At 43.5% G+C, this 21,435-nt stretch overlaps 2 protein-coding genes across 3 annotated transcripts; one reads left to right on the plus strand and one right to left on the minus strand.

Annotated features, from left to right (window-relative positions):
• Window positions 1-1,176: 1,176 nt before the first annotated feature.
• Window positions 1,177-7,199, minus strand: ankrd40 (ankyrin repeat domain 40). Its single transcript, XM_076753241.1, has 5 exons — window positions 6,650-7,199; window positions 5,849-5,997; window positions 5,039-5,677; window positions 4,702-4,883; window positions 1,177-3,729 (listed from the first exon to the last, which is right to left on the minus strand). The coding sequence occupies exons 1-5, from the start codon at window positions 6,781-6,783 to the stop codon at window positions 3,586-3,588; spliced, it is 1,248 nt and encodes a 415-aa protein (XP_076609356.1). The 5' UTR covers window positions 6,784-7,199; the 3' UTR covers window positions 1,177-3,585.
• A 1,333-nt stretch (window positions 7,200-8,532) lies between these two features.
• On the plus strand, window positions 8,533-15,823 carry luc7l3 (LUC7-like 3 pre-mRNA splicing factor). 2 transcript variants are annotated; one of them, XM_076752338.1, is made up of 11 exons: window positions 8,533-8,795; window positions 9,361-9,427; window positions 9,535-9,574; window positions 9,662-9,806; window positions 9,925-9,999; window positions 10,262-10,366; window positions 10,697-10,858; window positions 11,854-12,233; window positions 12,929-13,143; window positions 13,323-13,543; window positions 15,180-15,823. In XM_076752338.1, exons 1-10 carry the CDS (start codon window positions 8,697-8,699, stop codon window positions 13,508-13,510), a joined length of 1,476 nt encoding a protein of 491 aa, XP_076608453.1. In that variant the 5' UTR covers window positions 8,533-8,696; the 3' UTR covers window positions 13,511-13,543; window positions 15,180-15,823. The 2 variants fall into 2 exon arrangements, with proteins under 2 accessions (XP_076608453.1, XP_076608452.1); XM_076752337.1 differs by having other exon boundaries at window positions 13,323-15,823.
• Window positions 15,824-21,435: the final 5,612 nt, after the last annotated feature.

Genomic DNA, 21,435 nt, shown 5'->3' on the forward strand with positions numbered 1-21,435 from the left:
GAGTGTGTCAGTTTGACCATAACTTAGGCGTTGTTTATGTTCTTTAAATCAGAAAGGGAACATCACAACATGTCTCGTTAGTTAAGTTCATAACAGAATGTACAATGCGTGCTTGTTGTGCAAATGCAGGTCAAAAGTGAACGGACGGGCCAAAGGCAAAGCCACAGCTGGACGGTGCAACAATACTGAGCTCTGGAATATGGAACATTTCCAGAGATGCTTTTTATTAGCATCAATGATGCACATGAAATTCACAGTTTAAAGGAAGTCTAAACCAATCAGTGAAAATGTGAATCTGAGTGGAAAATAGTCTAACTTGATATTGTGTTTTTCATCAGCTGTGCATTGGGTGTTAGTCTATTGAACACAGCACTGTGAACAGATATTCATATACATTTTTTTGCATCAATTTGATGAAGTGCTTCTAATTTTCAGGTATTTAATTTCTGTGATTAGACAGAAACAGGCCTTTTCCCAGCTGATTTTTTCAGACCATAATATACATTGTACACATACTGAGATCTAAATTCACACATACCACAATGATTATTTGATCCACGTCGTCCATGTCTTGGCTGACGGCTTAGAAAACTTAGTCAAACCAAAAAATGATTAATCAGATTTCTTAGAGGTTTATTAGAATCACTGTGCAGGCTGGACCGTACTCAACGTGTGTGTAATTTGTCTTTAAATTCTGCTACACTTTTAAACTCTGTCTGTTTTTTCTGGTATTCAATAATGAAGGCATTAATTAAAGGCAGCTGGGTAAAATTACTTTCAAGATCTTCAATGAAGATCATTCATCCCAAACATAATCATCTTTATGTGATCGAACAGCTCTTCTTTAATTCTGATTAAGAGTTATCATTATTGATTAATCAGCGTTCACTAATTACTGAATGCTGGGATCAAGGCTGGTTCACTTGACTTGTTAATGGTTCATCTAAAGCCAATATTTGCTCGTCTGCTCCCTCTGGTGGCTGTTGGCTGAAACACACACACACACACATGCAGGCACACACCTGCAACAAAAGCCACAAAACACGGAACTGGTCCCTTCACTTAAAGCGAGGAGTGAGAGAGATACTCATTACATCGATAGACTCAGTGGTCAGATGGACATAATGTGCTTTTAGAAGGACACGTGGTCAGTTTGAAAGAAAAAGAGGGAAGAGATCAAGTAATTCACCATGCTTTATCAAAGAACACATACGGGTCTCAAGAACGAAAAAACACAACTTGAACAGTGCCTAAGATTATTTCTACAAGTACACAGGACGTACTGTATATAAAAATATCAGACTCTGAATGCATAGGTTAAGTCAAACTGTATTCTGCTTTTTCTAGAACAACAAGCAACCCAACAAATACAACGTTAGTCACCTCCTTTCCACAGAATCAAAGAAGCTCCCATAAAAACCCTTTTCAGACAACATGCTGCATCTCACTCGCCCAGGCCACAGACGCAGCCTCCCACCTGAAACAAGCGGCACACCTTCGCTTCATAAAACATTTAACATAGTTGGGAACATAAGTTAAGCACTCTCAGGTAGTCTTCTTTTTTTTTTTTCTTCTTCTTCTCACAGGAAACTCTCTGGAAACACATTCTTTCCCCCACATTGCACTTCAACGTCTCAGCACTTTTCCATGCCGTGGCTGAACTCTTTCGTGCACGACAGCAGACGTTTTGACACGAACACAACAGGCCTAACTGGTTAAAAAAAGAAAAAAAAAAATCATACAAATTAATAAAAAATATATCATAAAACATACAAATACAGTAAGAGCTTCAGGTATACATTTGAACAGTAAACAGTAACCACTGGGTAAGAACCGTTTTGATTGTAGAACACGTGTCGTGGCCCTGCTGCACTGCTTAAAATGAACGAGGCCCAGTACTGAGAATTAAAATCTAAAGTGTTGACGAAGCAGCATTAACGTTACCATGTGACACAGCGCGGGTGTGCCTCCACCCACCGAAATCCTTAATATGCGCTATAAGGATGATTTTTTTTGTCCGTCACCGTTCAAGTTAGACATCAACACCTCTGATTAAGCTACCGAGTAGAAAACATCTTTGTTTTATACATTTATAAAAAATTAAATATTAGCACTAGACTGGCCTCGACAACCAAACTGAAGCCTCATATATTCTGTGTTGCTTTCAGTACGTTTTTAAAGATTTCTAGTCGCCGTATGTGTAGCCTAAGGTTAAAGTGAGGCGACGCAAAGACGACCACGTCAGATGGATGAGTGTTGGAGGAACAAGGAAGCACTCAATTAGAAAACCAAGTGTCACAAACACAGATCATCGCGGCCTTTGCTGTATCGTATTCATTTCCTCTTCAGTTTGGGGGGGGTCTAACAAGGCTGTATTCTTTTCTCAAGCAGTTAACATCTTTGCTGGCTAGGTTAGTTTTTTGGTTTCGACTCTAATCACAGTTGAACAGAAGGACAGCAACTGAAAATGTCCCGCCGCAGGCTCGACCTGCCGATCAAGCGGGAGCCTCGTTGCTCTGTAGTAAGAATCAACAAAACCAAAAAAAAAAAATTAATAAATACTTCACAGTCGACAGTTTTCCGAGCATTATGAACCGGATAGCACACAGAAGTGGTTATATAAGAAAAAAAAAAGTCAGTTTTCAAGTTGCTGCACATTTATCTCTATGATATAAATGAAGCTTTTGTCTGACATGGAACGACACTGAAGAGAACAATTCAAACAGATTACTTTTTTCCACAGTGTATGACTGGATGACTTCAACACGGAGGGAAACCAATACTCAACCCTGCCCATCCTAGAGCCAAAGTAGATTAAAGCATACTGTGTGTGTGTGTTAGCAAATAAAAGTGCTGTTAGTCCAAAAACATCCAAGTCTCACCTGGTGTGAGATTACTTCCACCTTGAGAATTAGGCCAGTAATGGACGCCCTCTGCCAGAAAGACACTAAGGTTTATGTCTACAGCATGTATGAAAGTGTGTGTGCCAGCTAGAATAACACTCCATATGTCAGTTTACTAGAAATTGCTGTGTGCAAGTCCACCGTGTTGCAACTTGTCCCTCTCTGTGGACTGACGATGACCGTATCAGTAAGAGTTATGTAAATCCTTCCTGTCGCCCTCTGCTCTTGGTCTTATCAGACCATTTTCCTCTGCGACCACAGTCCACAGCCAGCACAGGGAAGTGTCCATATAAGGCTACTGCAGAAACCCATTCAAGTCCAGTCCGTAAGGAAGACACGCCGATGCCTCCCTCTGTTGTCCCACAAAGCGCGGTGGGAGGAGAGAAAGAGATAAAGAGGGACGAGAGGGACCCGAATGCTTTCGCACTCCATCGAGGACACCATGCATCAGTAATCGCTTAGAACTGGTTGGGTGCACTAAAGCGGCAGGAGGGCCAGAGGAGGACAGGGGGAGGACAATAGCTACAGAACTTGAGAAAACAAATCCCAGTCAGGAAATTGGCGAAACACCAAAGCCGGAAAAAGCTGGAACAAGTTACTGGGCGGGCAACTAGTTACGGTTGCTTGAGGCTAGCTACAGAAGCCCATCGTAAGCGGGGAGAGCCCGGCCTCTGCGGTCGCTCTAGTAGGTGAGGCGGGAGGCCTTCATGTTGTAGCAGGGTCTGTCTGTTAGGCCCCCGGCCCCCGAGAAAAGGGACAGGCCCTCCGCTTTCTCCAGCACGACCTCCAGCTCCTGAAAGTCCTGCAGCCGAGCCACGTCCTTGTCCTGCACAGGAAAGAAAAAAATCACATTTAGATAATGACAGAAACATGACCGAACATTCAGAAACATTTGGTCTAGAAAATGTCAGAAAAGTGAAAATATAACCAATATGAGCATCCGTTTCACTATTATTTTCAACAGGAACGGGACCTGTGTGTCATTATTTGTCAGAGGGAACGGGCAACGACACAAACATAGAGCATGCAGGGGCTCGGGGAGGTTTCAGTGGGAAGTGACTCACAAACAACCTAATTAGAGAGTTTGGGACGGTGTCAGACATGAGTCAGACACTGACCGAGCAGCTGAGGAGCAAAACTGTTTCGATATATTAGTAAGAAAACGGGAGGACAGGCGGCATTGTGACGACGGGCACGTCAGCATACTCTGATCACAAACTCTCTTCCGCTGAACACAAAAAGTGGAATGTGTCTGACGTGCAAGTGGAGGAGCGGCTCTCACTACAGCTCGAGTCCTGTTTTTTTTAGACTATTTTTGCTCACATTTCTGCAAATTGGCAACATCAATTAGCTATCAATAGTTTGTGTTTTTAATGTCCACGTGGATGTACAGACAGCTGTCCCTGCAGCCCTCTGATGCTGAAGAAAACGTCAGTAATGATGTCCTCAGAAGGTTCTCGTCCCACAGAATCTAAAAATACGTGCACCGTGTCTGCGTGCTCAGATTTGTGGTGTTTGTAGTTATGACTCAGAGAAGAAGTATAATTAGGGTACGCTGACGTTCTAAAGTATCATAATTGCCTTTCACCGCATCTTCGCCTCACCGTCTTTCTCTCTGTGTGCCGTGCAGTTTGAAACCCTCACGTCTGAATGAATACTCACACAGGAAATATATACATTGTGTGCATTTGTATGTGTAAGTGGCTGTAACATAGTTCACTGATTGCTGCCTTGTGTGCACATGACACTGGACGACACAGCGACCTTGCGTGCACTGTGCGGGCCTTCTTTCTCCTACCTTCCTCAGCATGGTGTTGGGCAGCTTGCGGATCTTCTCCACGTGCTCGGTGCTGATATCTAACTCACGGCAACAGACCCTCAGGAGGGACCGATAGGTGAGCTCCTGGCGGTCCAGCTCCACCTCAATGAAGTCGTTCTCCCGAGCGTTGGGGTTCTGGATACGCACCTTCAGCACCAACTCTAGAGAGATGGAGCAGAGTGATGCCTTTTTTTAATAAGGTGATGGACACAGACTGTTGGAGGTTGTTCAAAAAGCCCAATGCAGCTGATATATGTTTGTGTGTGTGGATGGATGAGGGTTTTAGACCTAATAAAACACCTGATTACTCTCTCACCTTGCACGTTGACAGGGAAGGTGCTGGTGAAGAAGAAAGGCTGGAAGGCTGGCATGGGCCCACCAGTTTGGCTGTAGCCCAGCTGCTGTGGGATAGACTGCTGCCTGCTCATCGCTGGGTTAGCCACCGGGGCCTGGACCTGGCTCCCACTGCTGCTGGCCAAGCTGGGGCTGGGCGAGGGCAACGGAGGCGAGCACATAGTGCCATTGTGTGCCACCGCATGCGGGTAGTCAGCATGGTTAACGAGGTGTGGCTCCACTGACAGGTCCATGGGCACCGTGCAGTTAACAACAGCGTGGCTGAGGGATGAGGCCGGGCTGGGTGACACACCATTTTGCCCAGTCACAGGAATGAATTCCCCAGCCTGGGCTTGGCTGTGGGTGGTGGGGTTTGGGGGAGGAGTGGGGTCGTCCGAGACCAGGCTCTGTGATTTCTGAGGCTCGTGTGTTGGAGAAAGGGAGGCTGAATCGCTGTGTGTGTCCTCGTCGTGTCCTCCTGAACCATTCTGTGTAAGGTGCTGGGTCAGGACGGCCTCTGACTTGTTATCCATCTTAGAGTACATGAAGGGCGGGTTAGACAGGTAGTTGGGAATGATTGGCAGCTCTGGCTCTTTGACTTCAGGCACTTCCTCCACTTCAACTGCAGAAATAATGTGCATAGAAAAAGAATTATTTCCTTAAAAACAACAAAGGTTAAGACCCGTATGTTACATGTTGAAGTATGCAACAGATGTTTCACACGTTAGTAACAACCAAAGACTAACAATGTGATAGAAGCAGGGAACAAGAGAGTAACAAATGTGTAGTTTACCTCCCAAAAGTCGTTTGATCTCTGGCTTGGATGTGAGCTGTGAGGCGAACTCATCCTTAGCGGTGAGGATTTCTTTGTCTGCTCCACAGCTGAGTAAGTAGGACACTATGTGCTTGTGGTTCCTCTTGCATGCCCAGTGAAGGCATGTCCTGGTGGGATCATTGGAGAGAGAGCACAGTTTAATGAACCAAAACATATACTGATTCAATTTAACTTGACATTTCTAAGACGGTCCACGTTGGAGATCATTTAGAAATTACATTTCTTCATTATCATCATCATCATCATCACACAAGCTGCCTCATGAACTTCCTCATGGAGTCAAATAGCACCTGTGATCGTGTGCCTCTGGCTTGTAGAATGAAAGTCATGCACTATTATTACCTGAGACTTGTAAAATCAGAATAAACTAGAGCATGAATCAAACAAGCGTACATCAGGCACAGACAGGACGGTCTAAGTTAAGCTGCGTACTTCGCTGTTGTGCTGACAGGATTCATTACATCTGTGGCTACATGTTAGCATTATGTTATTCAACTGTATAAACTCTATCTGTGGCAACACAAAGTCACAGCTTTCATCTCCACAGTGCTGGATGAAGTGTCAGGTCTGCCTGATTAACCAGCCTCGACCTTTCTAATAAGATAACACTGAGCACTTTTAATCCCTGCAGCACTTAGCTGCGCTGAACTTTTCCACAGTCGCCAAACATTCAGTATTTACAAATCTGTGCAGCAAACAGACACCTGTCGACTTCCGTTTGACGAGTGACGACCCGTACGTCTTCGTCCGAACACTCACCATCCATTTATTTCGTTCTGTGAATTCACATTCACTCCGCTCTCCACTAATGTCCGCACTTCGTCGATATCCCCGATGGCAGACGCCTCTCTCAGGCGCTCCTGTAATTCTTTATCCAACGAAGTGGTGGACATTTTGGTACCAGAAACTAGCGCTGCGAGATCATAGGACACACAAAAGCCTCTCGGATTAAGCTGTCAATGCTAATATCCTAACGATTTCCTCTTGATGGCACACTGGTCCACTATAAATAGACTTGCAAGCTAACATTAGCTACCCGGCTAATCGTACCTATGGGCTAGCTTAGCGAGATGCTAGCAGTCTTTGGTGTTAGCCTGTGGTGGCTAATCGCTTCAGCTAATGCAACTTCGCGTCGATGTTCGGAGTCTTTAGCAGTTACGCTTCAGGCTCCGTCCCCGGCATTTATTCCTGTTGTTTGTTCACGTTATAGCACCGCCGCCAGGGCTCATTCAATCAGTCAGTGGTGTCAGAGCTCCATCAGCGGGCTGGAGGAAACACCACCGCCTCATCGGGGGGCATGTTTAGATGTAACAACAGTGAGCACAAATGTTAGTTCCTCTCTGAGGAGTTGCCGAGTTTTGCTGCCACTTCACGTTATGTAGAGCTACGAGTGCAGTTCTCGTCATTAGATATATATAACTGAGACATAAAAGGGAAAGCAGTGTTATTAACGCACGCACGCATACACACACACGCACGTGTTGCATAGTTATCAGCAGCCAGGCAACCAGTTGATCATTCAAATTTCCACATTTCAAATTGCTGGGTGATAGATTTATGGTCAATACATAAGAACCCGGAAACGTAATGGAAACTAAAAAGTATATAGATGTTTGTATAATTACACTACTGTTGAGTCGATGCTGATTGCTTCAGTTTTTTGTTAGTTTATTTTTAAAGTAATAACCGGAAGTGATGTTTGTTGCTATGTCTGCCTTAACACTGAAATCTAGTTTTTCCTTCACTGGTCACTACATTAGAACAGTTAAATTGTTAAAACAAACGTTTATTAATTATAACCAATACTAATGCTTTTATTTGTAATAATCATGTTGGACTTATTGACATGAATAACGATTTTACTGATATTTACATTCAGCGTGTATTGCCATTATTTCAGCGTGTTGCATTTCTTCATTTTGACCACTGGAGGGCAGTGTGAAGATGAAGTGTTCTAATATTTTTGCAAAGTGTCGGAGTTTACCTGTCGACTCTTTTTTTTGTCGATTTGTCTCATTGTCTTAAAAAAAAGCCCAAAATGTTTACAAAAAACACAAGCGCCACATTGCACTAGTGCATTTTCCGACTGTGGGCACTGGGGGGCAATAAAACTCATGATTCTAAATACACTACTGCAATCTCAACCCAGCGTCAAGGCAGATTTACTTGTACCGTGTTTATCGCCCCCAAGTGGCCACACTGTGGAACTTAGCAAGACGTTCAAGCAGTCAAATTAGTCGCCCTGCACGGTGTATGGGTCCCACGACAGTCGACAGTTGACCACCAGAGAGAAATAATGATTTACATTTATCATTTACATTTACACGCCGTATCACGCTCCACCAGTCACCCGTCAAAGCAGATACAATATGATCCTTTTGCTTCCTGTGAAATCTTCCAAAATAAAACAAGTAAATTGCTACGCGTCGGTCGTTACTGCTAAAATTTATGTGTGCGTGTGTGTGTTTATGATATCGCTATGAATTATGAGCAGTTCCTTCAAGAAATGAACAGAATTGTGGACTTTACTGGGAGCAAAGAATTGAGCTAAGCCTTGTAAATATTAACATTTCTAGTTATGCATAACTGAAGCTCAAAGTCCATATGGTTAATATGAAAGTCCACGTTATTGTCAAACTTGTACTTCCGGTTCAGAGGCTGAAGGCGCTGCCGCTTAACTGGTTGTGGTCGAACCATAAACGGGCGTTGTTGTTACTGCGTCTGCCATTTTGATTAGAAGTACTTTAGCTTACCCTTCAGGGGATATCGTCGTACTTCAAATCAAGGCTACATTCTTGTAGGCAAAATGCTATCCGCAGCCCAGCTACTCGATGAGTTAATGGGCCGAGATAGAAACTTGGCCCCCGACGAAAAACGATCTAACGTGCGATGGGACGACGAGAGCGTAAGTTAGCCTTCTAGCTAATGTTAGCCTAGCTAGTTTTGTAAGACAATGTAACGTTGGCTAGCTAAAATGCATGAAACAATAGAATGTAGAATGTGGGAGTTAACTGAATTATTTCCTGTAGCCCATTAATCCAGATTTTAACGATAACGTGAGGAACTGATAAACGCTAACTGTTATTTTGAGTGTTGCGTGGGCACGCGTGGTGGGAAAATTAGCAAACTATGCTAATGGTAATACATTGGCTATGCTAACCATTGAAACGTTGTGGTTTTACCGCTATGTTCTAACTCTGCTGCTAGCGATAGCTCTGAGTCGTAGGTACCATTTAAGTTATTACGAGCGCTATAGACTTCTCTGGTCGCTGGAGCTAACGTTCATCTTAAATGATAACTTGAAACGGACGTACGAAAAATACGTTAGTATTAAATTCACGGTGGTATTGAATGGCTAAGGCTAATTTGTCCCTAGTTAGCATAATTTACATATAAATCCATTGTCAATAAGTTTAGAGAGATTTGAAGAAAAATAACGTTACTGATGAAACTTCCCTTTCTCCATTTAGGTATGCCGATACTATCTATGTGGCTTCTGCCCAGCAGAGCTTTTTACAAACACCCGCTCTGACTTAGGTAAGCCAAGAACTTGTAGATTTATTTGACTGTGTTTTTATACAGCATTGTCTGATAGATGCATCTGTTATATTTGATGATGGTATACCATTAATACTGTTTTGCAGGCCCCTGTGAGAAAATCCATGATGAAAATCTAAGGATAACGTAAGTTCCTGTTCCTGTTTTTAATCATAATTTCTGCATGTCTTGAAAATCCTATCCAATAAATGCTTTCAATCTCATTGTGTCCAGGTACGAGAAAAGCTCCCGGTTCATGAAGGAGGGCTATGAGCGAGACTTCCTGCGCTACCTGCAGTCTCTCCTGGCAGAGGTGGAGCGGCGCATTCGTAGAGGGCATGCCCGGCTTGCACTTTCTCAGGCTCAGCAGAATGCAGGGGTTCGTGCTTGGTTTTGCAACATTGTTCTCTAACCCATGCTCATCTCTGCACATGGTCTCAGTGGTCACAAAAACTTCTTCCTCTTCCTCTTACATCACAGTGTGTTTGTTTTTGCAGGGTCCCGGCCCATCAGGAAAGAATGAGGAGAAGGTTCAGGTTTTAACAGAGAAGATCGAAGACCTGGTTGTACAGGTTTGTAATTAATATATACTAGAAGTGCAAAAAGTCTTGGTAATTTGGAAGATACTGGAACAAGGGAGCAGTGTACTTTGAACATCTGTTACAATATTTTCCCTGATTACATCACACCTGGAATAACAACCTTGGAAAATCTCTTATCATTAAGTTATATTGCATGATATGATCTTCTGTTCCCATTAATTCCTCAGAAATTTTCTTGGCAGCGTTATTGCATTTTGATAAAACGACTTGTCTCTGTTTTGCTTCTGCTTAGATTGAGGAGCTGGGGTCAGAGGGTCGTGTGGAGGAGGCCCAGGGAATGATGAAGCTGGTGGAACAGCTGAAGGAGGAGAGGGAGCTGCTCAGCTCCACCCCCTCGGTGAGTCAGCTAACTCCAGGCTAATCGGCCTACAAGTGCTGCTCATGTAATGCTGTCTGTTGTTGTACAAACATGTTTCATTTCTTGAAAATAAATCAGACTAAACTTGGAATGAAAACAATTCCCCCTGCCCCCCCGGCATTCATCATGGCCAGCGAAAAGTTACTCTTCACTAGAGCCAACAACGGCCATCCTGTTAAAGTGGTTTCATGAATTTCCCTAAAAGTATATTGGATGGATAATTAAATGAGCCTTTATCCTGTAAAGCAGAACTCTATTGCTTATTACATCATTTCTTCATGATGTAACTGATTCCTGCTTTTTATCTAGACAATCGAGAGCTTTGCCGCCCAGGAGAAACAGATGGAGGTGTGTGAGGTGTGTGGAGCCTTCCTCATCGTTGGTGATGCACAGTCTCGAGTGGATGACCATTTGATGGGCAAGCAGCATATGGGCTACGCCAAGATCAAATCCACTGTAGAGGAGCTCAAGGTAACAGCATCACCTGACACAAAGAAGAGAGGAGATGCAGTATGCATGAGTTGTGCAGTATCAGTTATAGGATCCCTGCTGCACCAGAACAAGGAAGCACAGAAGCAGTTTTGAGGTTCTTATTGAGAAATACTTCAACTGAAGAAAGAGCTCTCAGTTAATTAGCAATTGGAAAAGCAAATTCTTAAAAATAGAAAAATATTATGTCAAATAGGTGATCTGTATTTTTATTTGATGACATCATTTATCACCGCCAGAAACTGTAAAATCAGAAATTGTCTCTTTTTGGACAATCTGCAACCACAGCAAAAATAACAAAATCATAGTTATATTTCATCCAAGTCGCTGAATTGTACATCTCATTTAAACTTACACCAAACATAAACCGATTACACTAACCACATAACCAAATAAATGGACACTGGGGATGCAGCTGTGCACTTAGAATATATGTGTATTTAATCAGATATTGCTCGAGGCTCTGTTGTGAAGAAATAAAGGATTCACTTTAGACTGACTAATGGCATGAAGTTACGTCACCCCCCCAACATCTCATTGACCTAATTTCAGCTAATTTGTGTATGCTAAATTTGTCATCTCCAACAGATTTGTGTCCGTTTTGACAGACACACAGTTACAGAAATGCCCTCTGTTTGCTGTATCTCAGTTTTGTGGTGGATATAGCTTCATCGGCGGCCGTGTTTCTCCACTGTATGTATTAGTCTCTGCCTCAGCTGTTTTTCAAACATGTACCCCAGAGACACAGCAGGCAGCGTCATTTTCTGGAATTCATCATGTGAGTGAGCCAAGCATTGGCCGGCTTACTGCCCCCACCTTTGGAAACGTTGCCACAGTGTGTGTCATGCATCATTACATAGACCCAACGAACTGATGAAATTTATAGCCAACCTGGACTGTTTGGTATGGATTCAGGTTTAAAATGTACTGTTTTACTTTCATGTTTAACATACGGGCATTTGCTCATTTAATCTTAGGAGAAGCTACGTCGCCGCTCAGAAGACCCCCAAGGTGAAAACCCAGCACTCAAGAGGGACAGAGAAGACCGCGAGCGTGAGAGGGAGGAACGGGAGAAAAAGCGTAAAGAGGAGGAAGAGAAGGAGAAGGAAAGAGAGAAAGAACGCGAGAAAGAGAGGGAACGGGAGAGGGAGCGAGAGCGTGAGAGAGACAGAGAACGGGACAGAGACAGAGACAGGGAGAGGGACAGGGACAGGGACAGGGACAGGAGGGCACGCCGGAGCCACTCCAACAGCCGCCACTCCAGCCGAGCGTCAGACAGGAAACGCAGCAGATCCCGTGATCGGCGGAGGTCCAGGAGCAGAGACAAGGAGAGAGAGAGGGAACGCAAACGCAGCAGGTATGGCTGATTTCTTCAATTGTCTTTGACCACAATATTCTTGGCGTTCTTTTAACGTAAAAAGGCAAAGCACTGTTGCCTCCTTCTGTAGTGATTTAAGGACACCCTTTCAGTCCACATTCACAACAACACATAAGAGTTGCTATTACTGTTTGAACTGCGGTCTAAAAAAAAGAAAACACATGCTTGTTATTGTGTTGTGATTATTAACCTGCATTTTTGGCCAGTTGGTCAATGAATCTTGATGATGATGATGATTGATGATTCTTTTTTTTTTTTCTTCTGACAAAAGATAATTTTTAACTGCATTTGTTGTGTGGGGTGTGTTCATCCACAAACAGTGAAGTATGTTGACCACTGTTGACAGTACTAATTATAATGATGAATGTTATCAAAATTTCACTTGAATGCCCTAATAGAGAATTTTCTTTTTGTTTGACATTTTAATTGTTGGGTTTCCAGTAGTGAGGAGTGTGTGGGGGGGGGGGGGGTCCTGGACATTTAGTCATATGTACGCCTTCTATGTTTGATATTCCTCCACTGGATGTTGAAAAAAATATAAAACATAAAAAAACAAAAACGTGGACCACTTGACCCAAAATCACTTTGTCTGCTACTGCATAAAAAGACGTGATTAAACCGCATAATGTTTATTCTTAACACCTTTCTTTTGTTGTCTGAATTACTGTCTATAGGAGCCGGGACAGGGACAGGGACAGGGAGAGGGACAGGGACAGGGAGAGGGAGAGGAGGCGCAGCCGTGAGCGCTCTGACAGAAAGCGTCGCTCCCGCAGTCGTGACCGGAGGAGGTCACGCAGCTCAGAGCGTAAATCTCACCGCCACCGCAGCCGCAGCAAGGACAGGGACAGAGACAGAGACCGGGACAGAGAACGGTCATCAAAGGACAAAGGTGAGTACTTGAAAATGGATTTGTGCTACATATAACCTTCCTCTGTTAGCCATTAGGTGCTGCGTCTTTGTCTCCGAGAGTGTGCCGATTTCTAATAGACAGCACCAGAAATGTTACTGTACACAGGACAGACGTTATTACTTTTTGATTGATGTGTGGACATATTTATGTGTTCCCAGACCGTAAGACGACCGAGGAGAGGAATAGCTCTAAGAAAGACAAGCACTCTGACGGCGATGCAGCTTCCATCAAGGCTTCGTCAGAAGCGGAACCGATGGAGACAGAGGCGGCTGCCTCTGCCTCCTCCCCGCTGCTTAACGGCCAGCAAGAGCTCCTCCATTCTGAAGGTGACACTCAGTCCAATTAAAACTGATCTGATAGGACCTCAGATCAGGCTCAGGTAAGTGCGTCCTCCTCCTTGCTCCCCCCTGGCTCTCAACCCTACAACCACCCAACCCCCACCCCCATCTCCCCTACCCACCCTCTCACCCAACCTCTCCCACCCTGTTTATGTTCAGTTCAATGCTTATGATTTTGTCTTATGTACTATATGCATATATCTTTATCCTGTTTTCGAATAGTGCATCATAAGTATGCACTGAAGATGAAGGACTAGGCCCGATGAATGAGAAGAAGGTAGAAAACATTCACACAAAGCCAAGAGGGAAAGGCCAGTGTAGCCCTGAGCAAACATGCCCGGAGGTACACCTCGTTTTGTATCGGTTTTTGATACTTATAGATGTATATTTGTCTCTGTGGACAAAATGGCAGACGAAATATTAACCAGTCCAATCAAATTTTCCTACCTGTATTTACCTGTTTGTATTTATTTATTTTATTGATTTTACTTTGACGTAGGAAAATGTAATAGTATTGATTTGCTGAGATATTACACTCCATACAGGGAGACAATTCAGCCACTGTGTGTTTGTATGTCCATCGTGGGGATTTCTCCTGCTCACATGTAAACACACAGACATACTTTCATGTGAAAAAAGCAAGCCATTTATTTGAAGCATAACTCAAATGCCATGGATTTGTTGTCCAGCTTACTGTGCCTGATGATGCCATGCAGTGTGTGTTTGGGGGGTGTTATAGCACCGGGGGCCTTACGTAACTAACTAACTGGAGGGTAGGGTTTATCGAATGAATTGCAGCTGACTTCCATACCTCACACAGCGTTGGTGTTGTGAGCGAGACCACATGAGAAAAGGGCAAATTAAAAATCATGGATACTCTCTGACTGTCAAACTGTGCAGGTACTCACCCCAGGTACTCCTTTCTCTACCCACATCCATTTCTGAATGCTGTTGCCTGTCAGAAAAACAATTCTGTACTTCTCCAGAACATGAACTTGAAAGCTTGACTGTGTATATTTTTTTATTGTGTTTCTTTCTTTCTTTCTTTTTTTTGTATTTGTTAACTTTCAAATATGTTTGGGGAAAAAAGTCATTCTGTAGAAATGTCAGAGACACATTTTTTAACTGCTGAGATGCACAAACAGCCTGCTTGATACACCTACGCCAACAGCTAAAGGTGTGTGTATTTGTGTCTTAGGATATTTTTAACGTCACATTTGATCAGTTTGTAGGATACTGTGTTCGTCTCTATCCTTAATTGGTCATCAAATCTCCTAAAAAATGAAATATGTGCACTTCGGCATTGGCGTAAGGAATACCAAACAGGTTTGTCACTGATTTTAAAAGATGGTCTAAGGTAGTGACCAAACCTTGTGGCCTTGTCTTAGACTGATCTTAAATGCAACTTCTGATCAAAACAGTATCAGTTAAAAATAATCTGACAAATATGTCCAAAAAAATCAGGATATTCTGGCTAAATTACACTATTGTGCAAGTATATGAGGATAATATTTGTGCATTATTAACAGTGTCTCCTGTTTATGATCTACACTTTCCTCTGTGGCTAAATTGAAGGATATGTTTGACTGATTTCTTTAGAAAATAGTATTGTTGCCACAAGTACTTGTTGTGGGACCTTTGCTAACATTACATTTTGTGAACGTTCTTGCTCGACAGGGGCAGCTGGGATATCTGGTGGAGGAAGAAGCCGAAGAGCGCACCCATCCTCACCCTGAACCTGACACTTCGCTGCTTAAAAACAAGGTGAACCACAAATGTGTAGTGGCTTGTTTAAAACATGTAAATGAGGAGAGAGAGAGAGAGAGAGGAAGATAAATACATTGATTTTCATGTTCCATTACCTGTCTATCTTTTGGCTGGATGAGGGTAGTTGTGGTTCATCTGATGTACTTCTTGGTCGAGATGTCAGCCCGGCATCACTTTAAATACCAAACCTCGACTCATTAATGGGTTTTTGTGTTCTTACTTTGGAAATCTTTACACATCCTCCTTGTTTTTTGGCATTTAGTGAAAATGAAATAAAAACCGTGCTTGTGGTTTGTTTTGGTTTGTCAGGTTCCACTTCACTTCCTGACCTTCTTTTTAAAAAGTCAGTTGAATGCGTATGTACAATGTTCGTCCCCGTGACAGGGCGTGTCTCTTTTCTCCTCCACTTAGAGCTCACATTGATTGCTCGTACCCCCTTACTGTAAAATATCCTGATTTCATTTTGATCAAAAGATTTTGAAGACTGAAGATTTGTTTAATTTTGTTCTGCTTTTAATGTCCATGTTGTCTCGCTGAATAAATAATAAAAACTTGTTAATGCTTCGTTGTTGGTTTTTTCCACCACTGGGGACTGTCTACCGGTACAAAAGGTTAGGTTTGCACAGTGAATGGGAGATTGGGAATCACTAAGAAAGTGCCTGGATATCCACACCACCAAAATTCACCCCTCCAGCTCGCCTGCTATTCCACTCTTGTAATTGGGTGAGAACACGCTGCACAAATGTCAGGTTACTGCCAAGTGAGACCTGGATGCCAGTTGTGAAAGGTATCGTGGCTGCAAGCCACCTGCCTTGTAGGACATAATTGAGCGTTTTCATTAATCAGCAGTGGCAAAAGCGTCTTGCTCATTTATGCTTGACACTGACTTGAGTGTGCTTGTCTTGCAGAAAAAGTCAAAGGGTACCACTGAATTGGCTTCAGCTTCAAACATTTCTATTTCCCATTAAGTCTTATTTGTAAGCTTTGTCATACTTCAGGGTGTACAAACAGTAATGTCAAGACTATCATGGGGGATAGCATCACCTTATTACTGGTTCATTCAGGACCATTAGGTTGTTGTTGGCCTCTGTGATATCCAAAACTTTAATACCAGTGGTCACAGGGCTATCATTAAGGTACAGTTAACAATGTTCATCTCACACTGAAAGTTGCCTCCCTTGAATCCCACCTGTACAGTACAAGCCCCTAACACTGCCCACATACCAGGCCTGGTGTTTTTCCTTGGTGCTGACCTTTCCTAATCACATGCCTGTGGAGTCTGAGTGTGTTTAATAGCCACTGTCCTGAGCACCCAGGTTAGTGTACAACCCACACCCTGCAGATTCACCACAGACTGAAGTAAAGAGAGGAAAGCTGCAGAAAACCCTTTTAAATTGTCCCTCTTCATGTTATGAGGAGCCAACATGGTGTTATAGATTAATCAGCCTCGAGCAAAATGTCAATCTTAAGCAGTCAAGGGAGCAACAGAATGGGTCATTTAGCAAGCAAAACAGAACTGAGTTTTGTTATAGACAGTATTATTATCATTATCATAGATGGTACAACTGCACAGCTTGTCTGTGTATACTGTTTGAAATCTGTGCCATTAAGTGACCAGTTTACAGCAGCAGCAGTTGTGATCACTATGCATGATTTCAGCTCCTCTTCTTCTGCTCAAAAGCCTTGAAATGAAAAGTGCTTCTTGTCCTTTGGCACATTTTTGTTTTGCCCCATTATTCCCATTGTCAGTGGGGAAATACAAGCTTTACATGGTCTCAATAGAGTTCGGTTAGTGTTTGAAAAATAAATAGCTTTGGGTGTTTGTGTACCCCACAGGCAAATTATCCGTTAACTGCACATAACCATGCTTGATTGTGCAGGTGGACTGGCCCAGCTGTGACCTCTGCTCCTCTCGTTCTCTCTCTCTTGTGACTGCTCGGTCTGGCGCCGAGTCGTCCCCGGAACCTCTCAGCCCCCCGGATTCACTTGGCGTGAAAACACAAAGGCGCCCCCCTCCTCCCTTCCTGTCCCACAACACCAAAGTGACAGGTGGGCTTCAGATGGTCTGTTAACTCCTGGAACAGAAGCTGAAATATGGAACAATGACCCATGCAGAGGAGGCCCCGGTTTGAGAACCAGACACAGTGCTCATTTGGGGAGCCAGATTGGCATCAGGCAGCAGATATGCATCATTATGAGCTGGAATCATGCTGCGGGTGGGACTGCTGAGCTGAATTTGGTTTTCTGCTCTCTATCATATACGAAGACTGCACTTTATAGTGTTGAATCCTGCTTTAGGCGTCCATATGCTGCAGAGACATTTCGTTGCATTACTGAACAGCAGGAGGCAGTATGTACCTATTTTTCAAGGAAAGCCTCAGCAGTGCAGAGCATTTCTTTAAGCATGCAGTGCCTGTTATGGCATGCTCGTTCACCAGCGAGCAAGGAGGAACTCTGGGAACAGTGTCACGCTCGGGCAACATTAGCATCCCATTCTCTCTGCAACACACAATCTGTACATGTCATTAGGAAAAGCAATATTTCCCCCAGGGTAAGAGTTGCAGCTAGTGGAAAAAACAGGGAGGAAACAACAGGAAGATGGTGAGCTGAAAAGACAGGGGAAATGAAAAAGTGATAGAGCGGCAAACTAGCGGAGAGATGGAGGGAGTGAGGCTGATGTGATGCTAAATAACCGGGGTGAAAAGGGATAATGGAGATAGATAGTCTCCTCCTTTCTTCACTTTTACTCTTTCTTCTCATCCACACAGTCAATCTCCAGCGAAGGTCGAGAGGGAAAGCAGCGTGCAGATTATGCAGCAGTGAAGGCAATTCATCAGTGCTGTCAGCGTGCTGTCTGATTAATGATCTAAACCCCAACACACACTCGCAGCTTATGTCAGCTGTCAGTCATGTTCTGACGGGGGAATATAATTTCCCCTGAAGGCGTCTCTCGTTTGTGCTTAGCTAGCGCCTACTGCATTGCTCCTTGAACAGCTGTAGCATTAATATTCCGTCTTTGAGTGTTTTCTTAATAAGGTTATGGGTGATGTAGTGATACTATCCTCACGGGCACTTCACGTACAGACTTTTGGTGTTGCAGAAATACTCAAACTGCAGCAGTTTGTTTCTTATGCAGTTGGAAATCCAGGATGATTCATTTTTCGTGCCAAAATTTTTAAAACTTTAATTCAATATTTGAATTGCAGCAAGGTTTATCACCAACCACCTAATGTGTACTTTAATACCCAGCACTCCAACTGTCATCATTTATGTACAGTTCCCCATGAAATCCAATGGTGGATGTGGTGTCTGTCATCTATCTGCCTCATTGCAACCAGCGAATGTAGTAGCAGATGGTGGCAATGCACTGACAGCAAGCTAACATGGCAATGGTTAATAACACAATACTTTGAAACTATTTTCACATATTTTTGAGCTACCTGGATTTCCATAAGGCAAAACGTTTATTCTGCTTGAGTGCCACCGGTGCTTGTGTGAGGATGCGGTGGTAGTAATATCCTTTATCCAATCATGTGTTCACACAGTGGTGAACCTCGCTCCATGCTCGCTTGTGACCAACTGAACATTTCGATGATGTTACCAATGAACCTGTTCACCTGTGGAATGTCCAAAACAGGTGTTTTTGGAGCATTTGGGTTTCATTTGAAATTGTATTTGATGAAGTTATTTACATGTTATTCATGTGTGTGTCTGTTTTCTTGTGTTTGCTGTACCAATCAAATTTTCAAACTGTCTGTCTTTAAGGTTTTGGCACGGTGGAAGTAAGGTAATTACGACTAAGACTTATGCCCGAAGCTATTCAGCCGACAAGCACTTCTGAAGAGGCATACTGGCAGCTTAAGGAGCACTTTCAGCATTTAGGTATGATCCGTGTTCCCCCATGTGGGCACAAAATCCATCTGTCACTTTAATGCTGTCCACCAACACGGCCGCTAACTCAGCCTGTAGAAGTACCACAGAGTTCGGTCTTATCCTCTCTAACAGTCTCAGCAACAGTTGAACACAATCAGTTTCCCATAGGTAAGACTCAATGCAGTGCTGTTCTGTTGGGTTGCATTGCACTGTGCAGGAATTTCTATTTTTCTGATCATACGAATGCTTAGACTGTATGGGTTCTGCGAGGCGTTCAGTGGTTTCACCTGCAACTTGTAAAACCAAAATTCCCAGTAGTAAAAATGGAACCAGAGTGGATCCTGCCTCAGTGTTTGCACTGCACTCTGTCGCTCTCCTTCCCTCGGCAGATGGCTCCACCACAGGAATGGGCTCCCAATCAACGAATAACAGCCCAGCAGCTTTTCTCTCCGTCTTTCTCTCTGACTATCTCTTCCTTTATGCTCTCTCTTTTTCTTTTCCCTCTTTTTTTTTTCCTGTTGTGTTTGCAGTTCTGGCCCGAGATGAGCCACTCGGAGCCAGGAGCCAGGGTGGCAGCCAGTCAGAGTGCTCAGTCCTCCCACCTGAGCATCGAAGCCCTTTTGTGGGTGTTGGAGTGAGGACAAGCCTGTCCCCTGCGCTGTCTCCTCCTCTGAGAGCTCAAGAAGGAATAGTTGGACAGAGAGAATGACAAGAGGATAAAACACACACACACACACACACACACACACACACACACACACACAGAGGAAAAAGCACAGAAGGGAGATTTTTTTTCTCTGCAGAATGTCTTGTCTTCTGTTTTAGGAGGTGGATTACATGAAGCGCAGACAGCTAGAGTGAAGTTTGGAGCATGTTCGGAGAAAATGATGAGAGAAAGGGGCGAATTTTGGTGCACTGAATCACTTCAAGTCTGAAATGCAGTAAAACAATAGACTCGTTAAAATAGTAGGAGTGAGGAAGAGCGACTTGCACAGGGTGGATAAGTGATGTGGAAAGAAGGCCGAGGCTCCGTTTGTGGGTAAATTGCTGGATCTGATATGTGGGTGAGATCTGTTCTATTCCTCGTGTCCACAAACATCACACACACACACACACCGACACACACACATACATTTTAGATACAAGGCAATAACAAAGCCTCCCTTGTTGTAACCCTGTCTCCATGGCAACGGCTCAAGCTGACCTTGCCTAATTTGTACCATAACAGCCGACTGCACAGAAATATGCACCAGGTGAAATTAAAGCAATTCCGTGCGCCGAGCTAAAGGACCCGTCTCCCCACACACAGACAGCAGGGGAGAGAGACCCAGCGGAGGAGCTGGAGCGGAACAAATCTACCAGCAAAGTCTGACCGGCTATGTAAAGCAATCAAAAAGAGCATCACTGATGAAGACTGCTGTGTTCGCTGACCATTTGAACGTCTCCTTTTCAATGTAAAGCCAAAGGCAAGGAAGTCTCCTCACAAGCTGAATCCATGATGCTCTTTTTTAAATCCGCTCTCTGCTCTCTAGGTTCTTTGGTATTGACCCCCTCATCGTCTGCTGATCGCCACCACATCAATTCATTCATTTTAAATCAGTATGGAAGCAATCTTGTGTATTACAGATCTAAAGATGCCCTATTTATTATTTCATTATTTGTGCTTTTATTGTCTAAGAAGTAGTTAGAGGGGACTTTTATTACATGCCAGTCATCTTTGAGTGAGTAGTGAGTAGATAAATATTCACCAAACTTTTTTGGTGGCTGTCTTGCCTTCATCAGGGTGGTGTCTCAGGCTGCAAGAGTTAAATGAGGAATTACACTTGAAGCCTTATTTATTTATTCATGGCTGGATTATATTTATATAATATCGAATTAGATTTTTTTTTTTTTTTAGCAGAATTTGAAATGTTGTGAATGGATGGATATGCTACAGTCAACCACAGATGACTTTGGTGTGCTGGAGAATTTAATTTTGATGGATTTGCACTTAAGCTCACGCCGGTCGGCACTTTGCTGTCTTTGCACTCCCACAGTAAGAAATGGGAAGTTTTCTCGTTTATAGGTCAAAGTAAAGCTCTTGACAAATGTTTTTCATGTCATTATTCAAACGAATGCCTCGCTCATAATCACATTTTTGCTCAAGCACACACACAGCATGTTTGTTGAACACAAATAGACACTCCAGTGATCTCCTCTCCAGGAAAATGCTGATGCTGCAGTCTTGTCCCCCCCCCCCCCCCCCCCCCCCCCAGCCCCCCTTTCACAGCACACTTTTCCACCCCATGAATTA

This window comes from Chaetodon auriga, chromosome 16 (assembly GCF_051107435.1).
Source record: "Chaetodon auriga isolate fChaAug3 chromosome 16, fChaAug3.hap1, whole genome shotgun sequence".
NCBI classification, from domain to species: Eukaryota; Metazoa; Chordata; class Actinopteri; order Chaetodontiformes; family Chaetodontidae; genus Chaetodon; species Chaetodon auriga.

Bases quoted from the DNA above. Each gene is read 5' to 3' on its own strand.
- ankrd40 (XM_076753241.1), bottom strand. From the start codon at position 6,783: ATGTCCACCACTTCGTTGGATAAAGAATTACAGGAGCGCCTGAGAGAG. The intron at 5,998-6,649 runs GTGAGTGTTCGG...TGATCCCACCAG, and splicing joins CAGAACGAAATAAATGGATG to GACATGCCTTCACTGGGCAT. The intron at 4,884-5,038 runs GTGAGAGAGTAA...CCATCTCTCTAG, and splicing joins CTTCCCTGTCAACGTGCAAG to AGTTGGTGCTGAAGGTGCGT.
- luc7l3 (XM_076752337.1), top strand. From the start codon at position 8,697: ATGCTATCCGCAGCCCAGCTACTCGATGAGTTAATGGGCCGAGATAGA. The intron at 10,000-10,261 runs GTTTGTAATTAA...GCTTCTGCTTAG, and splicing joins TCGAAGACCTGGTTGTACAG to ATTGAGGAGCTGGGGTCAGA. The intron at 13,144-13,322 runs GTGAGTACTTGA...ATGTGTTCCCAG, and splicing joins ACGGTCATCAAAGGACAAAG to ACCGTAAGACGACCGAGGAG.